The sequence below is a fragment of the Mytilus edulis genome, chromosome 13, assembly GCF_963676685.1.
Source record: "Mytilus edulis chromosome 13, xbMytEdul2.2, whole genome shotgun sequence".
NCBI classification, from domain to species: Eukaryota; Metazoa; Mollusca; class Bivalvia; order Mytilida; family Mytilidae; genus Mytilus; species Mytilus edulis.
Window position 1 is genome coordinate 14,658,154 of NC_092356.1, and position 26,425 is coordinate 14,684,578.

A 26,425-nucleotide genomic window follows, 5' to 3' on the forward strand; every position below is an offset into this window, starting at 1 on the left:
TGTATTATTATGTTGTCATTTTAATGTTATATTTAACAATGCCTTCAAAGTGCGAGGTTTGGCATGCCACAAAACCAGGTTCAACCCACCATTTTTTTCTTTAAAAATGTTCTGTACCAAGTCAGGAAAATGGCCATTGTTATGTCATAGTTCGTTTCTGTGTGTGTAACATTTTTACGTTGTGTTTCCGTTGTGTCGTTTGTTTTCTCCTATTTTTGAGTGTGAATTCACATACTATAAGACGTGTCACGGTACTTTTTTATCCCTAATTCATGTATTTGGTTTTGATGTTATATTGGTTATTCTCATCGGATGTTGTCTAATGCTTAGTCCGTTGCTGTGTGTTACATTTTAATGTTGTGTCGTTGTTCTCCTCTAATATTTAATGCGTTTCCCTCAGCTTTAGTTTGTTAACCCCGATTTTGTTTTTGTCCATAGATTTATGAGTTTTGAACAGCGGTATACTACTGTTGCCTTTATTTATATGAATAGATTAAACCAACACGTGCAATTGGTTTTTTATAGGTCTGTTTGATTTGATTTTATAGATTAAAAAAAGATGTTTCTCATTGCTTTTAAGTGTATAAGAATGTGTTTATGTGCATCGAATTAGTAATCAAATGATTTACCGTAGTTTCACTTTCATTGTTGACATTCTTTTTCTTTAAGACAAAATTGACCTTGTTTAACTGCAAAATTGCGAATTGTTATATCACTATTTCACTTTCATTATTGATTGAACAAAAAAAATAAAACTTTAGATTTTTTTATATATCTCGTAGCTTGTGCCCTTTAAAGCAAAATCTATATCACTGATATATATCGTAATATGGAAAATGTTATTTTTGTAAATGGTCTGAAAAATATCAAAGCATATGCAAGGTAAGTATTTTCGGGTTTGCGCATTTATACCGTGAAATTGAAAAAGCTGAGAGGAAAATATTTATTATATTTTGAAGATTTTGTACTTTTATCCTGGTTCATAATATTTTTTTTGCTGGAAACCATGCGTATAGTTTCTATTGCAATGATTTCAGAAAGTAAAGACATCTTGTCCCAACCGAAAACACTGTATTTTCTTTAAAATTGAGGTTTTAACCAGCTGTCTGTCAAATATGCATAGTTCGATCATATAAAATAACACTAGGCGATAAAGGTTATTCTGTTTTTCTTTTTAAACAAAAAAGGTTTTAATATTATTTTCGTAGGAAACAATGTTTTAGATCGTTTAAAAAAGTATAGCCGTTTTGTCCCAACGTTCGAAAAACGTAATTGATGTCATGCTCTGGTTTTTTTATTTTATATCGTAATTGTTTGTTTTTAGTTTAGTTTGAATGAAAATAAAAATACATGTCAATAACAATACAATTGTGTTTAAATCGGAGTTTAGTATGACGGCCATTATCACTGAACTAGTATACATATTTTTTAAGGGCTAGCTGAAGGACGCCTTCGGGTGAGGGAGCTTCTCGCTACATTGACGACCCATTGGAGGCCTTCGGCTGTTGTCTGCTCTATGGTCGGGTTGTTGTCGCTTTGACACATTCACCTTTCTAAGTTTTAATTAATGTATGATGAGAAAGGAATATTTTAAGTTTAAATTCAAATGTTGACCAAATGAGATTGATGTAACAAAAATATCGGGATCTTACGTCTTTAATAGCATATTTGTTTTATATAAGGAACATTGTCTTTTTGCAAGTTTTAACTCGTAAAAAGTAACATTGAATCCACCATTTTCTACATTTGAAAATGCCTGTACCAAGTCAGGAATATGACAGTTCTTGTCCATTCGTTTTTGATGCGTTTTATTATGTGAAATTGCCATGTGATTATGGACCTTTTAATTTGATTTTCCTCAAAAATCAGTATTTTTGTGATTTTACTTTTCATACATGTATATATTTATTTGGTAAAAACAATAAAATAGAGAAAACCCATTTCTGTCAATTATAACAAACACAGGATATGCCACAAAAATATAGAAATGAGAAAATAAAAAAATGGATCCCGAATGGCACAACTTTTTGGAATTTTGGATCCTCAATGCTCTTCAACTTTGTAATTGTTTGGCTTTATAAATATTTTGATATGAGCGTCACTGATGAGTCTTATGTAGACGAAACGCGCGTCTGGCGTATTAAATTATAATCCTGGTACCTTTGATAACTATTTACACCACTGGGTCAATGCCACTGCTGGTGGACGGTCCCCGAGGGTATCACCAGCCCAGTAGTCAACACTTCGGTGTTGTCATGAATATCAATAATTTGGTCATTTTTTTTTATAAATTTCCTGTTAACAAAAGTTTAAATTTTTCGAAAAACTAAGGATTTTCTTATTCCAGGCATAGATTTCCTTAGCCGTATTTGGCACAACTTTTTGGAATTTCGGATCCTCAATGCTCTTCAACTTTGTAATTGTTTGGCTTTATAAATATTTTGATATGAGCGTCACTGTTGAGTCTTATGTAGACGAAACGCGCGTCTGGCGTACTAAATTATAATACTGGTACCTTTGATAACTATTTGACTTCCTAAATATTTTGCGACGAAGAAAGCATCGGGAAATGATAAAATATAGAAAGGAAACGGAAACGGGAAGAAATGCAACAAAAGACAAATGTATAAATATGCATCAGATAGTAGAATAGGAATTCAATATCTAATTTATATCAAAATAAATCTGTGTAAATTTGGAAATTAATGTATCGGATTCAGTTATACGAACTGCTGCCGAGAGGAAACTTATCAATTATGGCCTGGAAAGACTGACAACTCCTGTCAATGAATATTCATTTAAAACAATATCTATACGACCACTTTGAGGTTTACTTATAAAACTATGCATTTTCTCAAACAAATCGAAATCGGTTACGAAATTCACAACAGTAAATTTACCTCATCAATGTTACGCTTCAACGTCGAACCCGCCTTATTTTGAGGAACGTCGTGAAACGCTAGATAGTTCCAACATCGTGCGCAACGTCAGTACTGTAGCCTTTATTAATTCACAATTAGAAATTGGAGAAACAACAGTCACAGCTTCCTCTGCCTCATTTTTAGACTTATAATCTCAAATTTGAAATAAAATGTCGTCTCCGTTGTAGAATCTTTTACACAAATAAGACGATTTAAATTTTGAAATTATCAATTTCCCCCTAACTTAGTAGCAATATTCCAATTTCACCTGCATATGGGATATATATATCTCAACTCATTGCAAATGCTACTCAGACTTTGTTAAATGTCACTACTATCTAAACAGAAGTTTAATGAACCAGGGTTATGTCAAAACAAAAATTTAGTTAATCGGAAGATACAAGGACCTTGTTGAAAAATATTCTGTATCAAAATCACAAATAATTCACGATGGTCTTAAAGTATAGATTATAGGTACTGATGTTGTTTGTATTCTTAATTACGTGTTTTGTAAATAGTGTTTTTGGTATTTGTCTAATTACATTTACTGTTTAATCTATGTTTGGTAATATTCATTTGATGTTACTCGGTACAATGTACTTTTACATACTGTCATTGTGTTATTGTGCTATAGTATTTTTTTGTATTCTTGTCTTTCGGGGTTTTTTTAACATATTTGTTTGTTTTGTATAGGGATTTAGATTATAACACCATGTTGACTGCTATACCCCTATTATTGACATTTTTACCTTTTATGTCTGTGTTTTTGTTCACACATTGTTGTCATTATAATGATTTAATCACAATTTACATCAAGTCAGGAATATGACAGTTGTTATCCATTTCAACTTTTGATTTTGTCATTTGATTAGGCACTTTCCGTTTTGAAATTCCCCGGAGTTCGTTAAGTTTGTTATACTATTTTACTATTTACATAATTGAAACATCCAACCTCGCTCATTTTGCAGTACACACGATTCCCTAGGATTTTGTTTTTTAGTCATATATTGGCCTCTTTCTGATCGACTTTTATAAAGCGGTACACTGTTGTTGTCTTGTTTATTTACGTGTTTGTTTTTATTCTGAGTTTAGCATGTACTATTATATTGTTTATTTGTGTACTTGTTCGTGCATTTATTTTTATAGTATTCCTGTCATGTAATGGTACAATTTTAGTGTTATATTTAACATTGTCGTTAAAGTGCGAAGATTGGCTAGCATTACTAGGTTGTAACCCGGATTTGTTTTTGTTTCAATCGATTTCTGACTTTCAAACAGCGGTATCCTACTGTTGCCTTTATTATTTAACAAACATTCCTAAGTCACTTGTCCTAAGTCAAGAGCATGTAATTCATTAGTCATTGTTTTGCTGTTATATTAAGTCAATTTTTTTTAAAGTAGTTAAACGGAATAACAAAATCTTTTTTAAAATTAAATCTGCATCAAAGAGTTACTCTTTGAAAATATGTAATTAAGAGCAACAGAAAAAGGTAGTCTAATCAGGAATAGGAATGAAAGGATAATGTTCTTCCCTAACGAGCTTCTTTGATATATTTAGCTGCTAGACAAATATGTCTGTATAAGAAACTGGTAACTAATATGTTGAGAAATATTTTCCCGCATCGTTAATCAACGAAATCTGATTTGTTTGACATTTAATAAGACAATATTCTGTTAATGAGTTTTTACGTGGGAAAAAAGACAGCTTCAGTTGTGACATAGTCTGTTTGACTTCTATAAATCTTCAGAAAATATTTCTTAAATATTCTTTTTGACAAATAAATATATTTTTTTCTTTATGTATGCTTATGTCTGATATATACGAACTTGCTCTTCAACTTTGTTCTTGTTTGGTTTTATAACTATTTTGATCTGAGCGTCACTGATGAGTCATGTGTAGACGAAACGCGAGTCTGGCGTATTAAATTTTTATCCTGGTAAACTATGATAAATATTGACTATGAATATCATACGTTTGATGGATTCAGTATGAATAGTGTAACAGGCATCCATTCAAAACAAAAACAAAAACGTTTCCTTATTAACCTTGATTTGTCTATTTCTATTCCGCTGTAGGAGATTTGAGTTGGAAACTTTTTTTTAATTTTTATTTACATCAATTTTACATATATTAATAAATTACTTACTTATCACACCATCAATATACGTGCAACTAATTCTATTCCGTGACACAAAATAACCCTTTCCTTTCCCGATTATGTTTTACTCGACCTTGAAATATCGTGTGTACTTTTACCACTAAATGAGTCAAGTTAATTGTATTGGATAGTCAAACAATGTCTCAAAATCCGAACTTCCTTTTATTGACAAGTTCAATAAGAACGGTTACAATTAAGTATATATGTAAAAAAAACTTTTGAAATCTGTTTGTCAAAGCATCATGTCATTAACAAGTGTAATTATTTACTGAATCTAATGGATCTTTTCTTTTGCAAATAAATGCTTTGAAGATTGATTTCACCAAATTTTTAACACTCCAGTCATTTAAAGGTGGAACTCTTTTAAACTTTAAAAGACCTTTTAGTTTATAAAATCTTTTATGATATTAAGCATATAATTTTAGCGATTTCAGTGTCAACATTTTTAGAAAAAATATAATGAATATACAGTGATTTCTAAACAATGCATTATAAAAGAATCAATTTTTGCCTCTTTTTTTCTATAACAAATAGATCTTTTATGTTGTTGTCTATAAAAAGCTGTAAGCAAGTTGAGCTGGTATAAACCATTTTTGACTAAGTAATTAGTTTTTGAACTTTGGTCATCACATTGACATTTGCATTGCTTTTCCAACTGTCTAAATTGCTGACGAGTCGACTATATACTAAACTCGATTCTGATATTACTAATTATAAGCCTGGAATATATTTATTCGTGTTTACAACTTCTGGGCCTATGCCTCACGAACTGTAAGATAGGTTTTACACGCCCAAAGACGAAATATTTTTCTTTGAACATTTTTTTGTGAACTATTGTAGCCATTCAAACACCGATGCATTTAAACCTCTAACAGGAAGCACTTTTATATATACCATGTATACTAACTATTCGTAATTTATTTTGTTTTGACCTAGTGCTTTGATATGAGAGGTTCTGTATAACTAGTATTTAGCAAAATAATGCGTGTCTGGTGTGCCTTTGTTTTTCATTTGATGCTTATGAAAACACGACAAGATCATTTAAGTCTTTCATTTTTTATAGTTCTAAAAATTATAAATGACAATTAAAAACCAATTGTTCAGAAACTATTTGGAGGGTTTCCACCTGATACGATATATTTTGATGTTAAAAATAATAAAACTCGGTTAGAAATGTAAACTTGGTTAGAAATGTAATTTTTAGTGCCAAATGATAACTTATTGAACGTTGAATTTAAAAATATATGGTCTACACATATTTTGTTTGACATAAGGGAGATAAATTGTTACTTCCGGTTTGCAAAATGTCAATTTCGGTCTCATTTGATAGTTTACCTGACACTGATTTCAAAATACACGTATATGGTTCTATGTTCTTTTACAATAAATAAGTACAAAAAGGATACTTCCGGTTTCCAAAAGGTCATTTCCAGTTGATTTCTTCAAGGTCATATTATGACTTGCAAACTAATGCACAAAGTCCCATAGGTTTATTATGCATACATTAAAAGTTAAAGCGAAGGCCAAAATCTAGAACGTCAATTCAAGCTTTGATCTTGCCCACAACTTCGAGGTCATGGAACAAGGGTCTCAAAGCAAACGAGTCTAGGCCTCTACTATATATTTTTTAATGAATTATAATACTAAAATGTGTGTGTTACGAAATGTCGATACTGACAGTTCTGTGAAATATTTTGTCGATACCTTATCCGATTTCTGAAAATGAGTGATAACAAGCTAAAATCAAGATTTTGAACATGACCTTGACCTACTTTTCAATTTTTTGGACCAAGGACCTCAAATTAAAAGACCCTAAGCCTCTATCACTCATGGATTTCCAGTTACAAATACATTTCACTAATACCAAATAATAAGGGGAAATGACTCACATATGGAATCTTTATATGACTTCGGTCAAAATTAAACGAAACATCCTGAAGATATAACGAGCAATTTTGAAAAATGTTGTCAGTTTTTTATACGGTTGCACAAATTACAAAAAAAGAGTGTTCGGAGGATTACTCTAACATAGTCGGTTACGCAATGTTAGTTTCAAAGGCGTAAACACTGTACAATATCATATTCTAAACATCTAAGTGACATCTTGCCAAACATCAAAACAGCGAAGGAAATAAATTAGGCGGAAGAAAAACAAAATTAGAAGAAAAGCAATAGGTCTTTCCACGAAAAAGTAGAAGGCCTGAATATACATAATTGTCTGATTTTTTTTATTGCTTTAAAGGTATTTTGTTTTAAAAGCGTTGATCGTGTGCACATATTTTGTTTGAAGAACTTTTGCGTTCCCGAGGAGCCAAACGTGATCTTTACATACAAATTGTTTATACAATAGAAAAAACCACCAAGGTACAACAATTTCTGAGATACTTATAGTTTATTGTATTGTAAAACCCGAGTCAACAGGACTTTACCAATGTTGTAAACTTATAAATTATTTCAATAGCTACATGATTATCAGGTTTTCAATTTCTATGTTTTAGATTGTATGCAGAAGAAAATCATTTGAATCGAATTAAAATCCGTTCATTTTTGAGAATTTTTTCCATTTAAATTAAATTCAGTTCCATGTTCTTAAAATGTGATGGTTATTTACATGTTTGAATCCAATAATGTGTCGCAATCCATGTACGGTTAATCCATTGACAGTGCCAGTTAAATTAAATGTAACAATGTTAGATTTCAAAATAAAGATTCTAGATCGGAATGGTATAATGAAAGATGACCTAAGATTTATTTTGAGATTCTGGTATTCACTTTTGTGAAAGGGTTAAAATTATTGTATGAAACAATGTTTTTTGCAATTATATGCATTATTACGATCAATATTGATTATTATTTGTGTTAATGTGTGAACATAAACCAATAATTTATAGCTAGCACTTTTCTCTGACCGACATTTTAAATTGTTAGCAACAATTTCAATATTTGTTTTAATTATACAGTTTAGAGCTCAAGGTAAAAGTTTTAAATAAATAACATTGAAAATTTTTAAAACAGCTGACTAAAAGTTGTAGAGTTGAAATTATCCTTTCGTAAATTGTATGCACGCAATCACGAGTTAATTAACCGTTTAAAATATTCGTTACACAGATGACAGCCGATATGTCCAACTCTCGTAACGCATTACTTATCATCGGGTTTGCACCAATATTAGCAACATGACGGGTGCCACATGTTGAGCAGGATCATGTATACCATCACTAGCACATGATATCACAGCCAGCATTTTGTGGGATTCACGTCGCTCAGATTTTAGAAATCCGTCGACTTACGAATGTGAATGACCAGCCACGACATATCCAGGCTTATGGAGGTAGAACGTCATTGTGAGAAAAACGCCGTTAACTATATGTGACAACCAACTTCCAGGCTTAGGAGGGTATATTGTCTAAAATTTGCTTTTTGTATATTTACCTAGAATATTCCGAAACAAAACTCTCTGTTATGGTATTATGACAGCAATGAAACGAGTCATTTCGAATACCAGTATGAAAATGAGACTGTTCTATGACGACTTTTATTTATTGAAGGCACTAGTTTATAAAATACCAATTTATTGTATCTATTGGCTCTTAGTGATGGTCAATAGCGTATTTGAATAAAATTTCAAAGACTTAAATTTACTACAATACAAACAATTCTTAGCTCTATTTTAGAACATGTAATTTAAACTTGTTGAAATGAAGTTTGTTCAAAATTTGTCAACGTAAGCTTCAAGAATTCCTTTTTTTAATTTAGATGTATTATTCATGTCAGTATGCGACGCGTAACAGTTTATAAGTAGGTGTTCTCATATATACACTTGATAAGGTGCATTTATTATGGATATATTTCAGACTTCATTTATGAAAGAAAATCTTTGAAGCAGAGCATTTTTGTTTGTCTGTAGCTCTTTTTAAGAACATGTAATTTAAACATGTTGAAATGAAGTTAGTTAAAAATTTGTCTAAGTAAGCTTTAAGAATGTCTTTTTTTTTAATTTAGATTTATTATGCATGTCTCTATACATAGTATGCGACGCGTAACAGTTTATAAGTAGGTGTTCTCTTATATGCATTTGATACAGTGCATTTATTATGAATATATTTCAGAATTCATTTATGAAAGGAAAAAAAAAAATTTTGTATCAATTTAAAATGTAGATTCAATTTCACTTCAAACGATAAAGTAAAACTTCTTCAAAACTTATATATGATGTATAGTTCGGCGTCCGCAAAAAAGAAACCAAGGAAAGTGTTCTTCTCTTCTTCACAAATACGTATTTCATTGAATCTCGAAATTTATCATGTTTATAATTTTCTAATAATGACGTTCTACCTCTCTTATATAGCCCTAGGAGAAAGGATATCTGACTCACAGGGTTTGATTTAAGTATGTTCGCTGTAACATGTTCTCAAAATTTTATTATTGAAAAAATTATTTTACTAATATTTTCATATTGATCTAGTTGGATATGCTATTTCTTGATTAAAATGGTATAAGCTACACAGTAATATAAAACAATAAAATATAACTTTAAATTTCTCCATTTAAAATAAATAATATCAATCAAAGTGGAAAAGGATTAATATAAGTTGCATTAACTTGTTTCCCAATCCATTATTAATAAATATGTTTAGACTAAACGAAAAAAAATTTCAATACATTGTACTGAATTTAATTTCTTAGGCAGTACGTACACAACTATTCCATGTTTTCGTTGTGTTAAGTCTCATTTCTGAAAATATATTTATTTCCGTTTAATTTGAGGAGTTTTGGATAATGATGTATAATTATTATCCCTAAACTATTGTTCTCTAGGTGTTTTTTTTACCAAATAAATAGTAACATAAGTTTGAAGGAAAGCGGTACTGATGAACAAATATATTGTAAAATCTAGGGTATCACCAGCCCAGTAGATAGCACTTCTGTGTTGACTTGAGTTATCATTGATATGTTCATAATTATACATCAACTGTTAACAAAACTTTGATTTGAAGTTTTTGAAATACTAAGGCTTAGAAATAGATTACCTTATCAGTATTTAGCAACACTTTTAGGAATTTATGGTCCTCAATGCCCTTTAACTTCGTACTTTATATGGCCTTTTTAACATTTTTTTATTCGAGAGTCACTGATGAGTGTTTTGTAGACAAAATGCGCGTCTGGCGTAAATATAAAATTTCAATCCTGGTATCTATGATGAATTTATTTGTTCCCTGAACTCATATAAAAAGTATGAATAGTTACATAGGTTTGATATATCTTAAAGGGTGTGTTTTGTATGTATTAAGCTTTAGATATATTACGTGATAGCATACCGCAATTACAGATAACAAGTGATGTTCACTTATTGACGAACAATTTCAATATCTGTATTTATTATCTAGTATGTAAACAGCTATTAGTTGTGTTTAATCTTTTGTTGAAAATATATTTGTTTCTGTTTAATTTCAGGGATAGTGGTTCGGATGTATAAATCATTGGTAAACTATTGCTCCCTTTTTTTTTTTATTAAAGAACAAAATAAACAGTAACATTTGTTAAATTTACCAGAAAGAATGTGTTCTTAATTGATTCAGCTTGGGATAAATTACTTGGTAACGTAACACTTTTACTTATTCGGTATTCAAGAGCTTGCAGCTCATACTCAGACTTTGTAAAACGTCACCAGTGTCTGAGTAGAAAGTAGATTAACCAGGAGTATGTCAAAGAACGTCTCGTCGTTTTTTTCTAAAACAAAAAGTCCAACGGAAGGTACCAAGACCTTGTTGATAAATATTCTGTATCAACTTCACTAACAATACACGATGGTCTTAATGAATAGATTCTAGGTACTGACGCTGTTTATCATTTTAAGAACGTGTTATGCTTTTATTTGTCTTTATGAATATTACTTTCACTGTTAAGTCTGTTTCAGATGATATTCATTTGAGTTATGTACTTACACATCCCGTCATTGTGTTATTGTTCTATATTTTTTGTATTCTTGTCTTTCATTTTTGCTAATGTGATGTGTCTATATGCCTTGTTGTGTTTCTTTGATAAATATGACGTGGGGTTGTTCTGTACTTTTACATCCCGTCATTGTGTTATTGTGCTATTGTAAATTTGTCTTTTTTTTCTTTAAGTTATTTGTGCTGTCTATATGCCTTTTTGTGCTTCTTTGTTACATATTTGTTTGTATTTATAGGTTGCACTTTGTAAATACAGCTGTTTCTCAAACCACGCCTCTTTTTAGGAGATTTAGAATATTCATAGAAAAAATTAATTTTGTTTACATACTGGTTCCCAGTTATGCTCTCATATCATAGAGTCATAACTTGCATGGGAATGTTACCAGTAAATATACATGTGCATATTATTTACATTGAAATCTGGAGTAACCCTTCATTCGAGGTAGGAGTAGTTAAGAAAATTAGTGTTAGTTTAAACTCTGAAAAGTTAAGGGCATATAAACGTTGATAATATGCCGCACAACCCTATATTTTGACCTTTGAAAAAAATTGTAGTGTATATGAACTTTCAAATCTAGGATAAGATTTTTTTCAAAACTTCCTAGTAAAAGTGGTACAGTTTTAGCCGTAAAAGGAGTTTCTATGGGAAATTGCATTGTCAATATTTACAGAAATGCAACCTATAGTGATTACGATCATAACACAATGTTGACTGATGTACCCCTATATGTGCCATTTTTACCTATTATGTCTGTTGGTTTTGTTCACACATTGTTAATATAATGGAATTTGATGCGACTGTCATACAAGTAGGAGTTTAGCTAGCTTTCAACCTTGTTTAATCCACCATTTTATACATAAGAAAATGCCTGTACCAAGTCAGGAATATGACAGTTGTTATCCATTCGTTTGGTGTGTTTGAGCTTTTGATTTTACCTTATGATAAGAGACTTTCCTCGGAGTTAAGTATTTATGATATTTTACTTTTTTCCACAACGTCACAATCTGGAATAGTAAACAATCGCTAAAACTACAGATCAGCTGACTAATATTATAGTATCTAGAAGATCTAAGACCTTATTTTTTTCATATCTTACTTCACATCTCTCAGTTCCAATTGTGAGGTCAGCAACGTGAATCTTGCAATATTAAATGTCAAATTGAAAGTCAGAGTTATCAAGTTTGAAATTAGAAATGACAACCTTACACTAAGAAAATATATGTCCTTTGAAATAAGAAAAGGTAATGTAAAGTTTAAAAGGATCAAAATAGTGTCCATACCGATCGCTCGTAAATTTGTCCCGTAAAAATGCCAATATGTTATTAAACATATGGTGTCTTATACGGTGTCTTTACATGCAGAAATTGATTTCATCCTTGTATAATTCAGAAGAACAAACAAAGACGCATAATTCTTATTCTTCCCTAGTTTTAGTGTTGATTTTTATTGATATACATTTGTCATGGTGATGTCTACTTTTCTTTGACCTATGATTTGATTGCTGCTATTGTAATTTCTCCCCTTATAATGATATATATATATATATATATAGATTGCCTAACAATGTAATTTTAACACACTATTTAGTATGTAAATATAAGAATGTTTAAAATATTTACAAAATGATGAAAATAAACGCAATATTTCGCTAGACCAACTAGCTTTATCAAGCGTGCATCTATCCAGGTGAAATCGGATGTAGATGATAAGAAACTTTTGCAGCTCAACGTCTGTGTTGCACTGAACTGCCTTCAAAATAAGAAAATTTTGCAGCTCAATGTATATGACCTCTTGCATTTAGCTGCTTTGAAAATAAGAAAATTTTGCAGCTTAATGTACATGTTGCACTTGGATTTAGCTACTTTAAAAATACATAATTGGTAGTTGAAGTTAGCAACGTCCATTGGCCAATATTACGGGATAAAAAGGACGATGCTTTGTTTTAAATTATTCTTTATCTTTCCTGTATCTTTTTTCGTCTTTTTCGTTAAGACCATCAGGTTCTAAAGTGTGGAGTTGGTGGATCCAAAATTTTTCTCTTCTCCTTCTCGCCGTGGTGTCCCATTCGGTGTTGACTTTTATAATTTGGAAAGTGACATTATCAAAAGGATGTTTCGTTGAACGAAGATGTCTTGTGAGAGGACAGTTTTTGTTGGTTTTGTACGATGAACGATGGTTATTGAGCCGAATATTAAATTTGTCCATTGTTTCTCCCACATACTGAATGCCACAAGTGTCACATGTTAATATATAAATTGAGTTCTCCGTTTTACAGTTGGAATTAGAGTAGATGGTATAATTTTGTTTAGTAACGGAGCTGATGAAAGAACTGCTTGTATTGGCAGCTTTACAACACAAACAATTCCTTCGACCACATTGTTTGTAGCAACCGGGCGATGGATTAGGCTGCTTGGTTAATATAGATGTCACTAATTTGTCACGGATGTTTTTAGGTCTTCTGAAGGCCATGACTGGTGGTGAAGAAAATACTTTTTTTAGATTTAAATCATTTTCTATAATTTTCCAATGCTTCTGAACAATGGATGACACATTTTTAAAATCAGGATGGTAAGTGAGTACAAGGGGTGTTCTGTTAGCTGCTTTATTCTTATCTTTGTACTCAAGAAGTTCTTGGCGACTAGTTTTGTTTGCTCTTTCGAAAGCGCTATCAATAATGTTGTTATTGTATCCTCGAACAACTAGATGTTTACGAAGTTGTCCAAGTCTAGCATTTTTCGTATTTTCAGTAGAGCATATTCTCTTGATTCGCAATGCCTGGCTGAATGGGATACCACGGGAGCAGTGTTTAGGATGGCAACTTTTAGGAGAAAGGAATTGATGTTTGTCCGTTTGTTTGGTATGAAGGTCCGTTATAATGGTTCCGTTCTTGATGTAACTCGTAGTATCGAGGAAGTTTATTTTCTCCATAGATGATTCATATGTAAATTTTATTGAATGGTGGAAAGAGTTGCAGTGTTCTAGAAATTCATTAAGATGTTCTTGTGAATCTGTCCATTTGAAATCAATATCGTCAATGAATCGGAACCATGATAAGGGCTGATATGGAGCACTAGCCAAGAGGCGTTTTTCAAGTTGGCCCATAAATATGTTGGCATATGACGGGGCCATTTTTGTGCCCATACTAGTACCGTCTATCTGGAGATAGTGTTTTTCATTGAAAGAGAAGTTGTTATTCTCCAGTACTAGTTTCAGAAGTGTAACAAGGCACTCAGTAGGAGGATTTTTTTCACTACGAGTGTTCCATGCCTCTTCACAGGCTGCTATTCCTTCGTCTTGTGGAATGTTGGTATATAAAGAAGACACGTCCATGGATGCAAGTATCGTATTGCTTGGTAAAGGATTGAGGCTTTCCATTTTCTTGAGATAATCAGTTGTATCTTGAATGAATGATGGTAGTTCTTTCACATGAGGTCTTAGATGATGGTCTACAAATTCTGATATCTTTTCAGTTGGATGACTATTCGCTGACACAATTGGTCGACCTGGATTGCCCGTTTTATGTATTTTAGGCAACATATAGAATCGTCCGGCCTTTACTTCGTTCACAAGAGGTCGGAGATAATCAAAGGTGTCATTGTCTATATGCTTTTTGTCGAACATCTCTTGAAGGATGGTGTTGATCCTTCGAATAGTATTAAGCGTTGGATCTGTGGTTAATTGTTTATAAAAAATGGAGTTAGAAAGTTGTCGATTCCCCTCTGCTATATAATCTGTTTTATCCATGACAACCACAGCGCCCCCTTTGTCGGCAGGTTTTATTACAATATCCTCTTGATCTTTTAACGCTTTCAAAGCTATACTTTCTGACTTGGATAAATTATAATTTCTTGTATTTGTTATACAGGACTTTATATCAGACCTCACGTAGTTAATGAATGACTCCAAGTTATCATTTTTGCTCTTTGGTGGTTTCCATGAACTTTTTTTCTTAAATTTTGGGATGGGCGTGACTTCTTCATTGGTGTCAGTATCTGAATCTGTTAATCCGGCTTCTTCAAGGTTTTTCTTGCCCCTATTGTAGAAAAAATCTTTCAAGCGTAAACGTCTAGCGAATTGGTCTAGGTCTTCGTCTAGCTGAAAGTTATTTACAGTTGATGGGATAGGACAGAAGTTTAAACCTTTACTTAAAAGAGATTCCTCAGCACGTGTAAGTTCTTTAGATGACAAATTTACAACAATGCTTTCAGTTTTTTGTTTCCGTCTTTTAAATTTTCTTTTTCTAGGGATCTTATGGTTTGTTATATTAATATCATTCATATGCTGATTTAAATGGACAGTATGAATTTTATCTCTTTGAAATTTATTCCTTTGTTTTTCTTTATGTTTTGATAGTTCAATTTGTTCAATATCTGCGAGGCGACGTTTAATTATTGCTAAATCGTCACGAGAGATGTTACTATTGTTGATGATATCTGATATTTCATTTACAATTTGTTTGTAATTTGTAGTTGTAAAAGAAAGTAACAGTTGAAGAAGCTGGATTGAACAGTTAAACAGAATTTCATTCCAACGGCTCATGAATCTTTTGGATTTATGTCCCAGTGCCTGGGGACTCACTTTGATGTTTAAACCTTTTGGTACAGTTTTACTTTGAATATAATTTTGTAAGTTAGATAAATGATGTTCAGTTTGTAGTTTCTTTTTAGTTAAAGATCTTAATTTCTTGAAATGCTGTGAGCTATCCATGTTGTAAAGATAGCGATAGATTTGAATGGATTACACAAACATTTGTGTAATGCGTGCTACTGGAGATAATAATATAAGTGCCTATAAATAGCAGCACATGACATACAAATCTATGGGAGTGTGGATTAATCAGTACAGAGATTAATTCAATTACACAAATAAAATTATAGATTGCCTAACAATGTAATTTTAACACACTATTTAGTATGTAAATATAAGAATGTTTAAAATATTTACAAAATGATGAAAATAAACGCAATATTTCGCTAGACCAACTAGCTTTATCAAGCGTGCATCTATCCAGGTGAAATCGGATGTAGATGATAAGAAACTTTTGCAGCTCAACGTCTGTGTTGCACTGAACTGCCTTCAAAATAAGAAAATTTTGCAGCTCAATGTATATGACCTCTTGCATTTAGCTGCTTTGAAAATAAGAAAATTTTGCAGCTTAATGTACATGTTGCACTTGGATTTAGCTACTTTAAAAATACATAATTGGTAGTTGAAGTTAGCAACGTCCATTGGCCAATATTACGGGATAAAAAGGACGATGCTTTGTTTTAAATTATTCTTTATCTTTCCTGTATCTTTTTTCGTCTTTTTCGTTAAGACCATCAGGTTCTAAAGTGTGGAGTTGGTGGATCCAAAAGTTTTCTCTTCTCCTTCTCGCCGTGGTGTCCCATTCGGTGTTGACTTCTATAATTTGGAAAGTGACATTATCAAAAGGATGTTTCGTTGAACGAAGATGTCTTGTGTTTACATTTAGTTTCTTTTTAGTTAAAGAAACTACATTTACATACTAAATAGTGTGTTAAAATTACATTGTTAGGCAATCTATAATTTTATTTGTGTAATTGAATTAATCTCTGTACTGATTAATCCACACTCCCATAGATTTGTATGTCATGTGCTGCTATTTATAGGCACTTATATTATTATCTCCAGTAGCACGCATTACACAAATGTTTGTGTAATCCATTCAAATCTATCGCTATCTTTACAACATGGATAGCTCACAGCATTTCAAAAAATTAAGATCTTTAACTAAAAAGAAACTACAAATTGAACATCATTTATCTAACTTACAAAATTATATTCAAGGTAAAACTGTACCAAAAGGTTTAAACATCAAAGTGAGTCCCCAGGCACCGGGACATAAATCCAAAAGATTCATGAGCCGTTGGAATGAAATTCTGTTTAACTGTTCAATCCAGCTTCTTCAACTGTTACTTTCTTTTACAACTACAAATTACAAACAAATTGTAAATGAAATATCAGATATCATCAACAATAGTAACATCTCTCGTGACGATTTAGCAATAATTAAACGTCGCCTCGCAGATATTGAACAAATTGAACTATCAAAACATAAAGAAAAACAAAGGAATAAATTTCAAAGAGATAAAATTCATAATGTCCATTTAAATCAGCATATGAATGATATTAATATAACAAACCATAAGATCCCTAGAAAAAGAAAATTTAAAAGACGGAAACAAAAAACTGAAAGCATTGTTGTAAATTTGTCATCTAAAGAACTTACACGTGCTGAGGAATCTCTTTTAAGTAAAGGTTTAAACTTCTGTCCTATCCCATCAACTGTAAATAACTTTCAGCTAGACGAAGACCTAGACCAATTCGCTAGACGTTTACGCTTGAAAGATTTTTTCTACAATAGGGGCAAGAAAAACCTTGAAGAAGCCGGATTAACAGATTCAGATACTGACACCAATGAAGAAGTCACGCCCATCCCAAAATTTAAGAAAAAAAGTTCATGGAAACCACCAAAGAGCAAAAATGATAACTTGGAGTCATTCATTAACTACGTGAGGTCTGATATAAAGTCCTGTATAACAAATACAAGAAATTATAATTTATCCAAGTCAGAAAGTATAGCTTTGAAAGCGTTAAAAGATCAAGAGGATATTGTAATAAAACCTGCCGACAAAGGGGGCGCTGTGGTTGTCATGGATAAAACAGATTATATAGCAGAGGGGAATCGACAACTTTCTAACTCCATTTTTTATAAACAATTAACCACAGATCCAACGCTTAATACTATTCGAAGGATCAACACCATCCTTCAAGAGATGTTCGACAAAAAGCATATAGACAATGACACCTTTGATTATCTCCGACCTCTTGTGAACGAAGCAAAGGCCGGACGATTCTATATGTTGCCTAAAATACATAAAACGGGCAATCCAGGTCGACCAATTGTGTCAGCGAATAGTCATCCAACTGAAAAGATATCAGAATTTGTAGACCATCATCTAAGACCTCATGTGAAAGAACTACCATCATTCATTCAAGATACAACTGATTATCTCAAGAAAATGGAAAGCCTCAATCCTTTACCAAGCAATACTATACTTGCATCCATGGACGTGTCTTCTTTATATACCAACATTCCACAAGACGAAGGAATAGCAGCCTGTGAAGAGGCATGGAACACTCGTAGTGAAAAAAATCCTCCTACTGAGTGCCTTGTTACACTTCTGAAACTAGTACTGGAGAATAACAACTTCTCTTTCAATGAAAAACACTATCTCCAGATAGACGGTACTAGTATGGGCACAAAAATGGCCCCGTCATATGCCAACATATTTATGGGCCAACTTGAAAAACGCCTCTTGGCTAGTGCTCCATATCAGCCCTTATCATGGTTCCGATTCATTGACGATATTGATTTCAAATGGACAGATTCACAAGAACATCTTAATGAATTTCTAGAACACTGCAACTCTTTCCACCATTCAATAAAATTAACATATGAATCATCTATGGAGAAAATAAACTTCCTCGATACTACGAGTTACATCAAGAACGGAACCATTATAACGGACCTTCATACCAAACAAACGGACAAACATCAATTCCTTTCTCCTAAAAGTTGCCATCCTAAACACTGCTCCCGTGGTATCCCATTCAGCCAGGCATTGCGAATCAAGAGAATATGCTCTACTGAAAATACGAAAAATGCTAGACTTGGACAACTTCGTAAACATCTAGTTGTTCGAGGATACAATAACAACATTATTGATAGCGCTTTCGAAAGAGCAAACAAAACTAGTCGCCAAGAACTTCTTGAGTACAAAGATAAGAATAAAGCAGCTAACAGAACACCCCTTGTACTCACTTACCATCCTGATTTTAAAAATGTGTCATCCATTGTTCAGAAGCATTGGAAAATTATAGAAAATGATTTAAATCTAAAAAAAGTATTTTCTTCACCACCAGTCATGGCCTTCAGAAGACCTAAAAACATCCGTGACAAATTAGTGACATCTGTATTAACCAAGCAGCCTAATCCATCGCCCGGTTGCTACAAACAATGTGGTCGAAGGAATTGTTTGTGTTGTAAAGCTGCCAATACAAGCAGTTCTTTCATCAGCTCCGTTACTAAACAAAATTATACCATCTACTCTAATTCCAACTGTAAAACGGAGAACTCAATTTATATATAAACATGTGACACTTGTGGCATTCAGTATGTGGGAGAAACAATGGACAAATTTAATATTCGGCTCAATAACCATCGTTCATCGTACAAAACCAACAAAAACTGTCCTCTCACAAGACATCTTCGTTCAACGAAACATCCTTTTGATAATGTCACTTTCCAAATTATAGAAGTCAACACCGAATGGGACACCACGGCGAGAAGGAGAAGAGAAAACTTTTGGATCCACCAACTCCACACTTTAGAACCTGATGGTCTTAACGAAAAAGACGAAAAAAGATACAGGAAAGATAAAGAATAATTTAAAACAAAGCATCGTCCTTTTTATCCCGTAGTATTGGCCAATGGACGTTGCTAACTTCAACTACCAATTATGTATTTTTAAAGTAGCTAAATCCAAGTGAAACATGTACATTAAGCTGCAAAATTTTCTTATTTTCAAAGCAGCTAAATGCAAGAGGTCATATACATTGAGCTGCAAAATTTTCTTATTTTGAAGGCAGTTCAGTGCAACACATGTACAGACGTTGAGCTGCAAAAGTTTCTTATCATCTACATCCGATTTCACCTGGATAGATGCACGCTTGATAAAGCTAGTTGGTCTAGCGAAATATTGCGTTTATTTTCATCATTTTGTAAATATTTTAAACATTCTTATATTTACATACTAAATAGTGTGTTAAAATTACATTGTTAGGCAATCTATAATTTTATTTGTGTAATTGAATTAATCTCTGTACTGATTAATCCACACTCCCATAGATTTGTATGTCATGTGCTGCTATTTATAGGCACTTATATATATATATATATATAACTCGTCTTAAACATCAACAATGTTAGATCTGTAAATTTGCTTTCGCAAATTTTTTGTTCTTCCCTCGCCGGGATTCGAACCCATGCTACTGAGATATCGTGACACCAAATCGCCTGCACTGCAGCCGTCCCACTAGACCACACGACCACCTGGGCTTCTAAAAAATAAAGCTTTCAGTGGCCGTGTGTTTTGAGCTGATATGTAACAATAATATCTCCATGCCTTATATATATAAGGCATGGAGATGTTATTGTTACAGATCAGCTCAATTATCTATAGTAAAGGATCCTACAAATTGATGCAAGATACAGTCACAGAAAATAATTATATAAATAAGTACGTCTGAGTGGTATATATATATGTACGTCTGAGTCAGTGACAACTCTACAACAGATTTATCCATCGGACCACCAGCGATGATGGTGATACATGGCTGTGTACATTATGTATATACAACTCGTCTTAAACATCAACCCAACAATGTTAGATCTATAAATTTGCTTACGCAAATTTTTTGTTCTTCCCACGCCGGGATTGGAACTCATGCTACTGAGGTATCGTGACACCAAATCGCCTGCACTGTAGCCGTCCCGCTAGACCACACGACCACCTGGGCTTCACAATAATAAAGCTTTCGGTGGCCGTGTGTTACCTTTCCTCGTCAGTTTAAAATCTAGCGCCATGGAGATGTTATTGTTACAGATCAGCTCAATTATCTATAGTAAAGGATCCTACAAATTAATGCAAGATACAGTCACAGAAAATAATTATATTAATAAGTACATCTGAGTCAGTGACAACTCTACAACAGATTTATCCATCGGATCACCAGCAATGATGGTGATACATGGCTGTGTACATTATGTATATACAACTTGTCTTAAACATCAACCCGACAATGTTAGATCGGTCAATTTGCTTTCGCAAATTTTTTGTTCTTCCCTATATTTGATGAGCAAATACCTAGTAAGTTTACTTGTTGGTAGATTCTTATAGACTATATATATATATATATTATTGTTAATTTATGTTTTGTAGTTCATGGGACTAGCATAAAACAACATTTTATATTTAACAATGTAGAAAGAGCATGGACAGAAGCGAAAGTTATATGTGAAGATTCGAAAATGAGAATGTTGAAAATAGATACTTTACAAGAAAATGATTTTGTCGTTAATTTGATCAAGGCTGAACTTGGACTTGGATCACTGTAGGTATTTTCAATGTTTTATATCCTTTGCGGTATGGGTTTTACTTATTGTTGATTCGGTTATCTAACAATAACTAATCATTTTCTGTTCCACTAGTAAACTCGTTTACTATATGATATTAAAAAAGTCACATGAGACTACCAATATGCAACACAACACAACAGTGTTTAAACCATCAAGGGAATAATAATACACTTCTATACAAGACTGGATAAGGATATGCATTTTTGATACCTGTGGCAACATACAACAATTGATTACATAAAAAAGTAATCACAAATAAATCATGATTCGAAACACAAGCTATAGTACAAATTTAGACACTACAGTTTGTCATATATAAAATATAAACGCTATGAAACGATTTCAAAAGGTTCTGGAGTTAATCCAAATATTGTTTGTCTTTTTAAACTTTCATGATAACATTCTGGTCCTTTTAGTAATCACATAAGTGAATGTTGTCGATAAACTATTAAAGTTGTTTTCTTCTTCTGTCTTAATCCAATATTTAAAAAAGAGGTAAAACACGATAAAATAGAACTGATATAAAGAGCGAGACTATTAAGCAATGCAAGTATGTAGTAAAATAAGTAATATGATTCCATATATTGGAATGCTACTGTTTGAAACGCAAAACGCAATTTATCTAATGATCGAAAACGCAATGGCATATCAACAAAGATATTTATAGGTTGTTGCCTTTCATATGTGTTGATGAATTATTTTTTATACATTATTCAGGTTGTTTAATTTCTCTTTATATCTATATTTGCTTACACCTAAATCATTATGTTTCTTGTTGATTGTTTCTCATTTGCAATACTCCCAAATCGTTTATATCTTATTGTTTCCAACTTTAAACTCTATTAAAACATAACATTTTTTGAAAATATTTTCAGAGACGATTTTATATGGACAGGTTTACGCCGAGATTCAACCGGAAATGAAAAGTGGACGGATAATGCAGCACCAGCATGGACAAACTATGCTATAGGAAACCCTACAACAACATCTGGGTCATTTTGTTTCGCACTAAATCCACCAAATGGTGACTGGTTGGAGCATAGTTGTTCTCAAAAACACATGTTTGTATGTGAAATGGACGTAGGTATGTCAAATTGTGAAAGACACAAATAAAATTTTCCAAATAATAAGTCGATGACAAAATCACCGTCATGGCAAACAAAAGACCAAAAGACAAACAAGAAGGTATTTGTATGATATTCATAATAATTGTATTAATTACTCCATATGGTTAACAAAGGGAACACTTACAAGAAATGAATAATATAACATGTGAACAACGCTATAAGCGGTATATATAATGATACTAAAACCCTTATAAATTCGTCGAATCGTCAAGGAATGTAGAGTATTACAGGTGAACAACGCTTTTATATATATTGTTCTGAAAGCGAAAGGGGGAAGATATAAAAGGAACGTATACGTAAATGTAGATGACAAACTTATAGCACAAGAAACATGTCACAATGAACAAAACACAGCGTAGAAAATTAAAGACCGTATAACTAAAAGTGTTCTCAAACTATTTTTGAAATAAAGAGCAGTAATAAAAACAATCAAGTATTGACTTCAAATGTCGGATTAATGAAGTATTCAAGTCTCTTGTTTGTATGCGTGCAGCTTTTATAATCAATAATACTTAATGCTATCTATATAAATTTGTCTAACAATAAAACATAATGTTTCACTTTCATTAAACAATTGATGCATTGCATGGTATCTATAAATAGTGTAAACTGGGCGTGTTTTCTGAACAATTAAAAGTGCTAATATTTGTCAAGTAAATGAAGCGTGTCTGTTGAGATGTTTTCTTTCTTGCACTTACTTCATTTTTATACAATAAATAATTAAGACAAGTGGCTTCAATACGTCGACACCATAAGTCGACCTCAGGGATAATAACTGATAAAATATGTGTTGAACTCATCACAAATACCATGCTTTAAATTATGATGCGTGCTACGCCTTGAAAACACTAATCAGTGACGCCTTAAATCAAAAAAGATAAGAAAGCCAAATAAACTACATAGTAAGGGAGCATTGGTGACCAAAAATTCCAGATGGTTTATGTCTGAATACAGCAACGGTACTCTATTTCTGTGATAGAAAATCATTAATATTTTCCAAAATTTCGAAGTTTGGCAAACAGCTGATTTATAAGTGTGACCATGTCAATAATAAATTATTTCAATACAGAAGTTCTGACTCTCTCGGGTGGAAACCTCATTTCAAAATATTAACCAGGTGACGACCATTTGATATTCCTCAAGTGAAGGGACAGGAGGATTATTGTCAATCAACTTTATATCTTAACCCTCTACCACGTGCACTTATTTCAATCTAAGTACATAGTTACTTCCTACATTTTATGTCGCAGAATATTCATTTCTGATCTATTCATGAGCAAGGTTATATATTTTCGGATGTAACCAGGACAAAATGTATATTTTTAATTTCCCTTCGTTCCCCCTCTTATCTCAGATAAATTGTGTCTTATATAATACACTTTGTCATTCACAGGTCAATGTACGTTTGACCAGAGACCTGCTGGTAAGGGATGTAATTCTGCACCCATAGCGTCACCTGACTATCTTGCCAGTTTTGAAATAAGCCAATCAACATGTAAGACAAAATGTCTCGATTCAGTCAACACAAATGATGTGGAATGCTGGGCGGCTGCTTATCTCCCCGGATGTTCCTGTGACGATTGTTGGTTGTTTAACAGCAAAGATACAGATTATTGTTTAAAAAATGAGGATAATTATGTTGGTGTGACATTGTTCATCAAAATATGTTTTGAAGGTAAGTGTCCATTACTTGGGTGCGTTTGCATTGCATCATTTGCAATAAGCATGTAACAAGTGTATTGCGAGAACCGCCGAATTTATCAAACTTAACTTTTATATATTATGTTATATTTGCATTATAAAAACTACCAAACAGTTTCAATATAAATAAACTTGCAGCACTAACACTGGAAATATTAAAGCAGATAAAATAAGAAGCTGCTATACAATTTCCAATGAGACGATTATCAAATAGACGATTCTCAATGAGAAGATAATCAATAAGACGATTCTCAAGGAAACTATTATCAATGAGACGATTATCAATGAGACAATTATCAATGGGACGATTCTCAATGAGACGATTATCACTGAGACAATCATCAATGGGACGATTCTCAATGAAACGATTATCAAATAGACGATTCTCAATGAGACAATTATCAATGGAACGATTGCCAATGAGTCTATTATCAATGAGACGATTATCAATGAGACGATTATCAATGGAACGATTGCCAATGAGTCTATTATCAATGAGACGATAATCAATGAGACGATTAGAGACGATTATCAACGAGACGATTAGAGACGATTATCAATGAGACGATTAGAGACGATTATCAATGATACGATTATTAACCAGACCTGGATGATAGCTTGAATATATTATCCTAATGCCTTTAACAATGAACAAAACCAGTCGCAAGAAAAGATTTAATAGGCTCCGTCAACAAGACAACCGTGAAAAAAAGCAAATAAAACAACCCAACCCAATGTTCAGGTGATTAAAAAAACAGACAGACGGGAGCTACAATTGATAAGAAAAGCAACGAAGAACAACCACTATCTTATATGTCTCCTGACAAGATACAGGTAAAACAGAAAGAGGCGGGGTTTACTCATACTAATCAGGCGATGCTGTGTGAGCTCCTTAAAAAAGAATCTGTCAGAGAAAAGAGAACGAGGATTAAACAACTAAAAGTCTACGTAAGGCAATAAACGAAAGTGTCAGGACTTTGTTCACGAATGAGCATTTAATGAAGCTTACATGCCTTAATATAACTTTGTTGTCAACAAATGTGAAATATGTTAAATAATACTCGCAGAAAGAGGGGAAAATTTAATCTTTCGGGTTTTAATCAACGTATTTTTTATTTCAATACTTCGGATATGAATCTAATATTCTATACAAATTGCTAAACAAATCAAATGTCTTTGAAGATATAACACATCTAAAAGAAATGTAAATGATACGTGATTATGAATATCCAAACCGTCACTTGAGATTGTGAATCTAGAAAATAGGCTTTTATTTGGAAGCACACAATTTGATTATTTCCATAAACAGTGATATGGACAAGTCAAGTTATTTTTACACAAATATTTTTTTCTCGGTTTCCTTTTGTGGTTTATTTTCCGGATGTTTTTTGTTGTTGTTTTTTTTCTGTAGATATATGATTATATTACACAATGATCTTTTCCTTATAGGGGAAATGCAGACATTGACAACAAAAATCATAACAACAGGTATACAAATTTTATAATGCTTTTTGAAGAAAAGTTTAAACGACTTTTAAAAGTATAAATTAATTAATTAGAAAAAAACGTTTAAAACATTTACTTCATTTTGGCGATAACTCTATATATCTTTTTTCGCTATTAATTGAAAGCTCGAATATATCTTCTTATCCTCTAGTGCATTTTTATAAAAAAAAAATAAAAAAACATAAACTGTAGACACAAATGTTTTGTTTAAGGTGACGACAAAATCTAACTTTGTATAGAACCTAACTGATGATGTGTATTTGTTGATAAATTTTTCTTACATTTTTGCATATAATAAGTTATAACAGGCTTAGCAATACAAAGACAAAAAGTACATTGGCAGAATAACATAACCTTGCATTTCATTTATCAATATAATTTTTTTTTCAAATTCCTTCTGGAACATTTTTATGCTTAGAGAAATTAAATTAACATATATTGAGTAAACTCGATTTGAATATTATAAATGAAAGATACCATCAATGTTGATTTATTAGTCCCCGAGTGTATCATCAGTCATTGTTTTGGTACTGTCATGATTTATTAGTCCCCGTGTATATCATCAGTCATTGTTTTGGTACTGTCATGATTTATTAGTCCCCGAGTGTATCATCAGTCATTGTTTTGGTGCTGTCATGATTTATTAGTCCCAGAGTGTATCATCAGTCATTGTTTTGGTACTGTCAAGATTTATTAGTCCCCGAGTGTATCATCAGCCCATTAGTCATTGTTTTGGTACTGTCATGATTTATTAGTCCCCGAGTGTATCATCAATCATTGTTTTGGTACTGTCATGATTTATTAGTCACTGAGTGTATCATCAGTCATTGTTTT

At 32.3% G+C, this 26,425-nt stretch overlaps 1 protein-coding gene across 1 annotated transcript in view; it reads left to right on the forward strand.

The window, feature by feature from the left end:
* Nucleotides 1-26,425, forward strand: part of LOC139501341 (uncharacterized) — a 43,795-nt gene that overhangs the window by 9,881 nt on the left and 7,489 nt on the right. Inside the window, exons 2-5 of the mRNA XM_071290386.1 lie at nucleotides 21,061-21,232; nucleotides 22,133-22,341; nucleotides 23,778-24,059; nucleotides 25,535-25,573. Of these exons, the coding sequence (XP_071146487.1) occupies nucleotides 21,061-21,232; nucleotides 22,133-22,341; nucleotides 23,778-24,059; nucleotides 25,535-25,573 (702 nt within the window). The remainder of the gene's footprint in view (nucleotides 1-21,060; nucleotides 21,233-22,132; nucleotides 22,342-23,777; nucleotides 24,060-25,534; nucleotides 25,574-26,425) is intronic.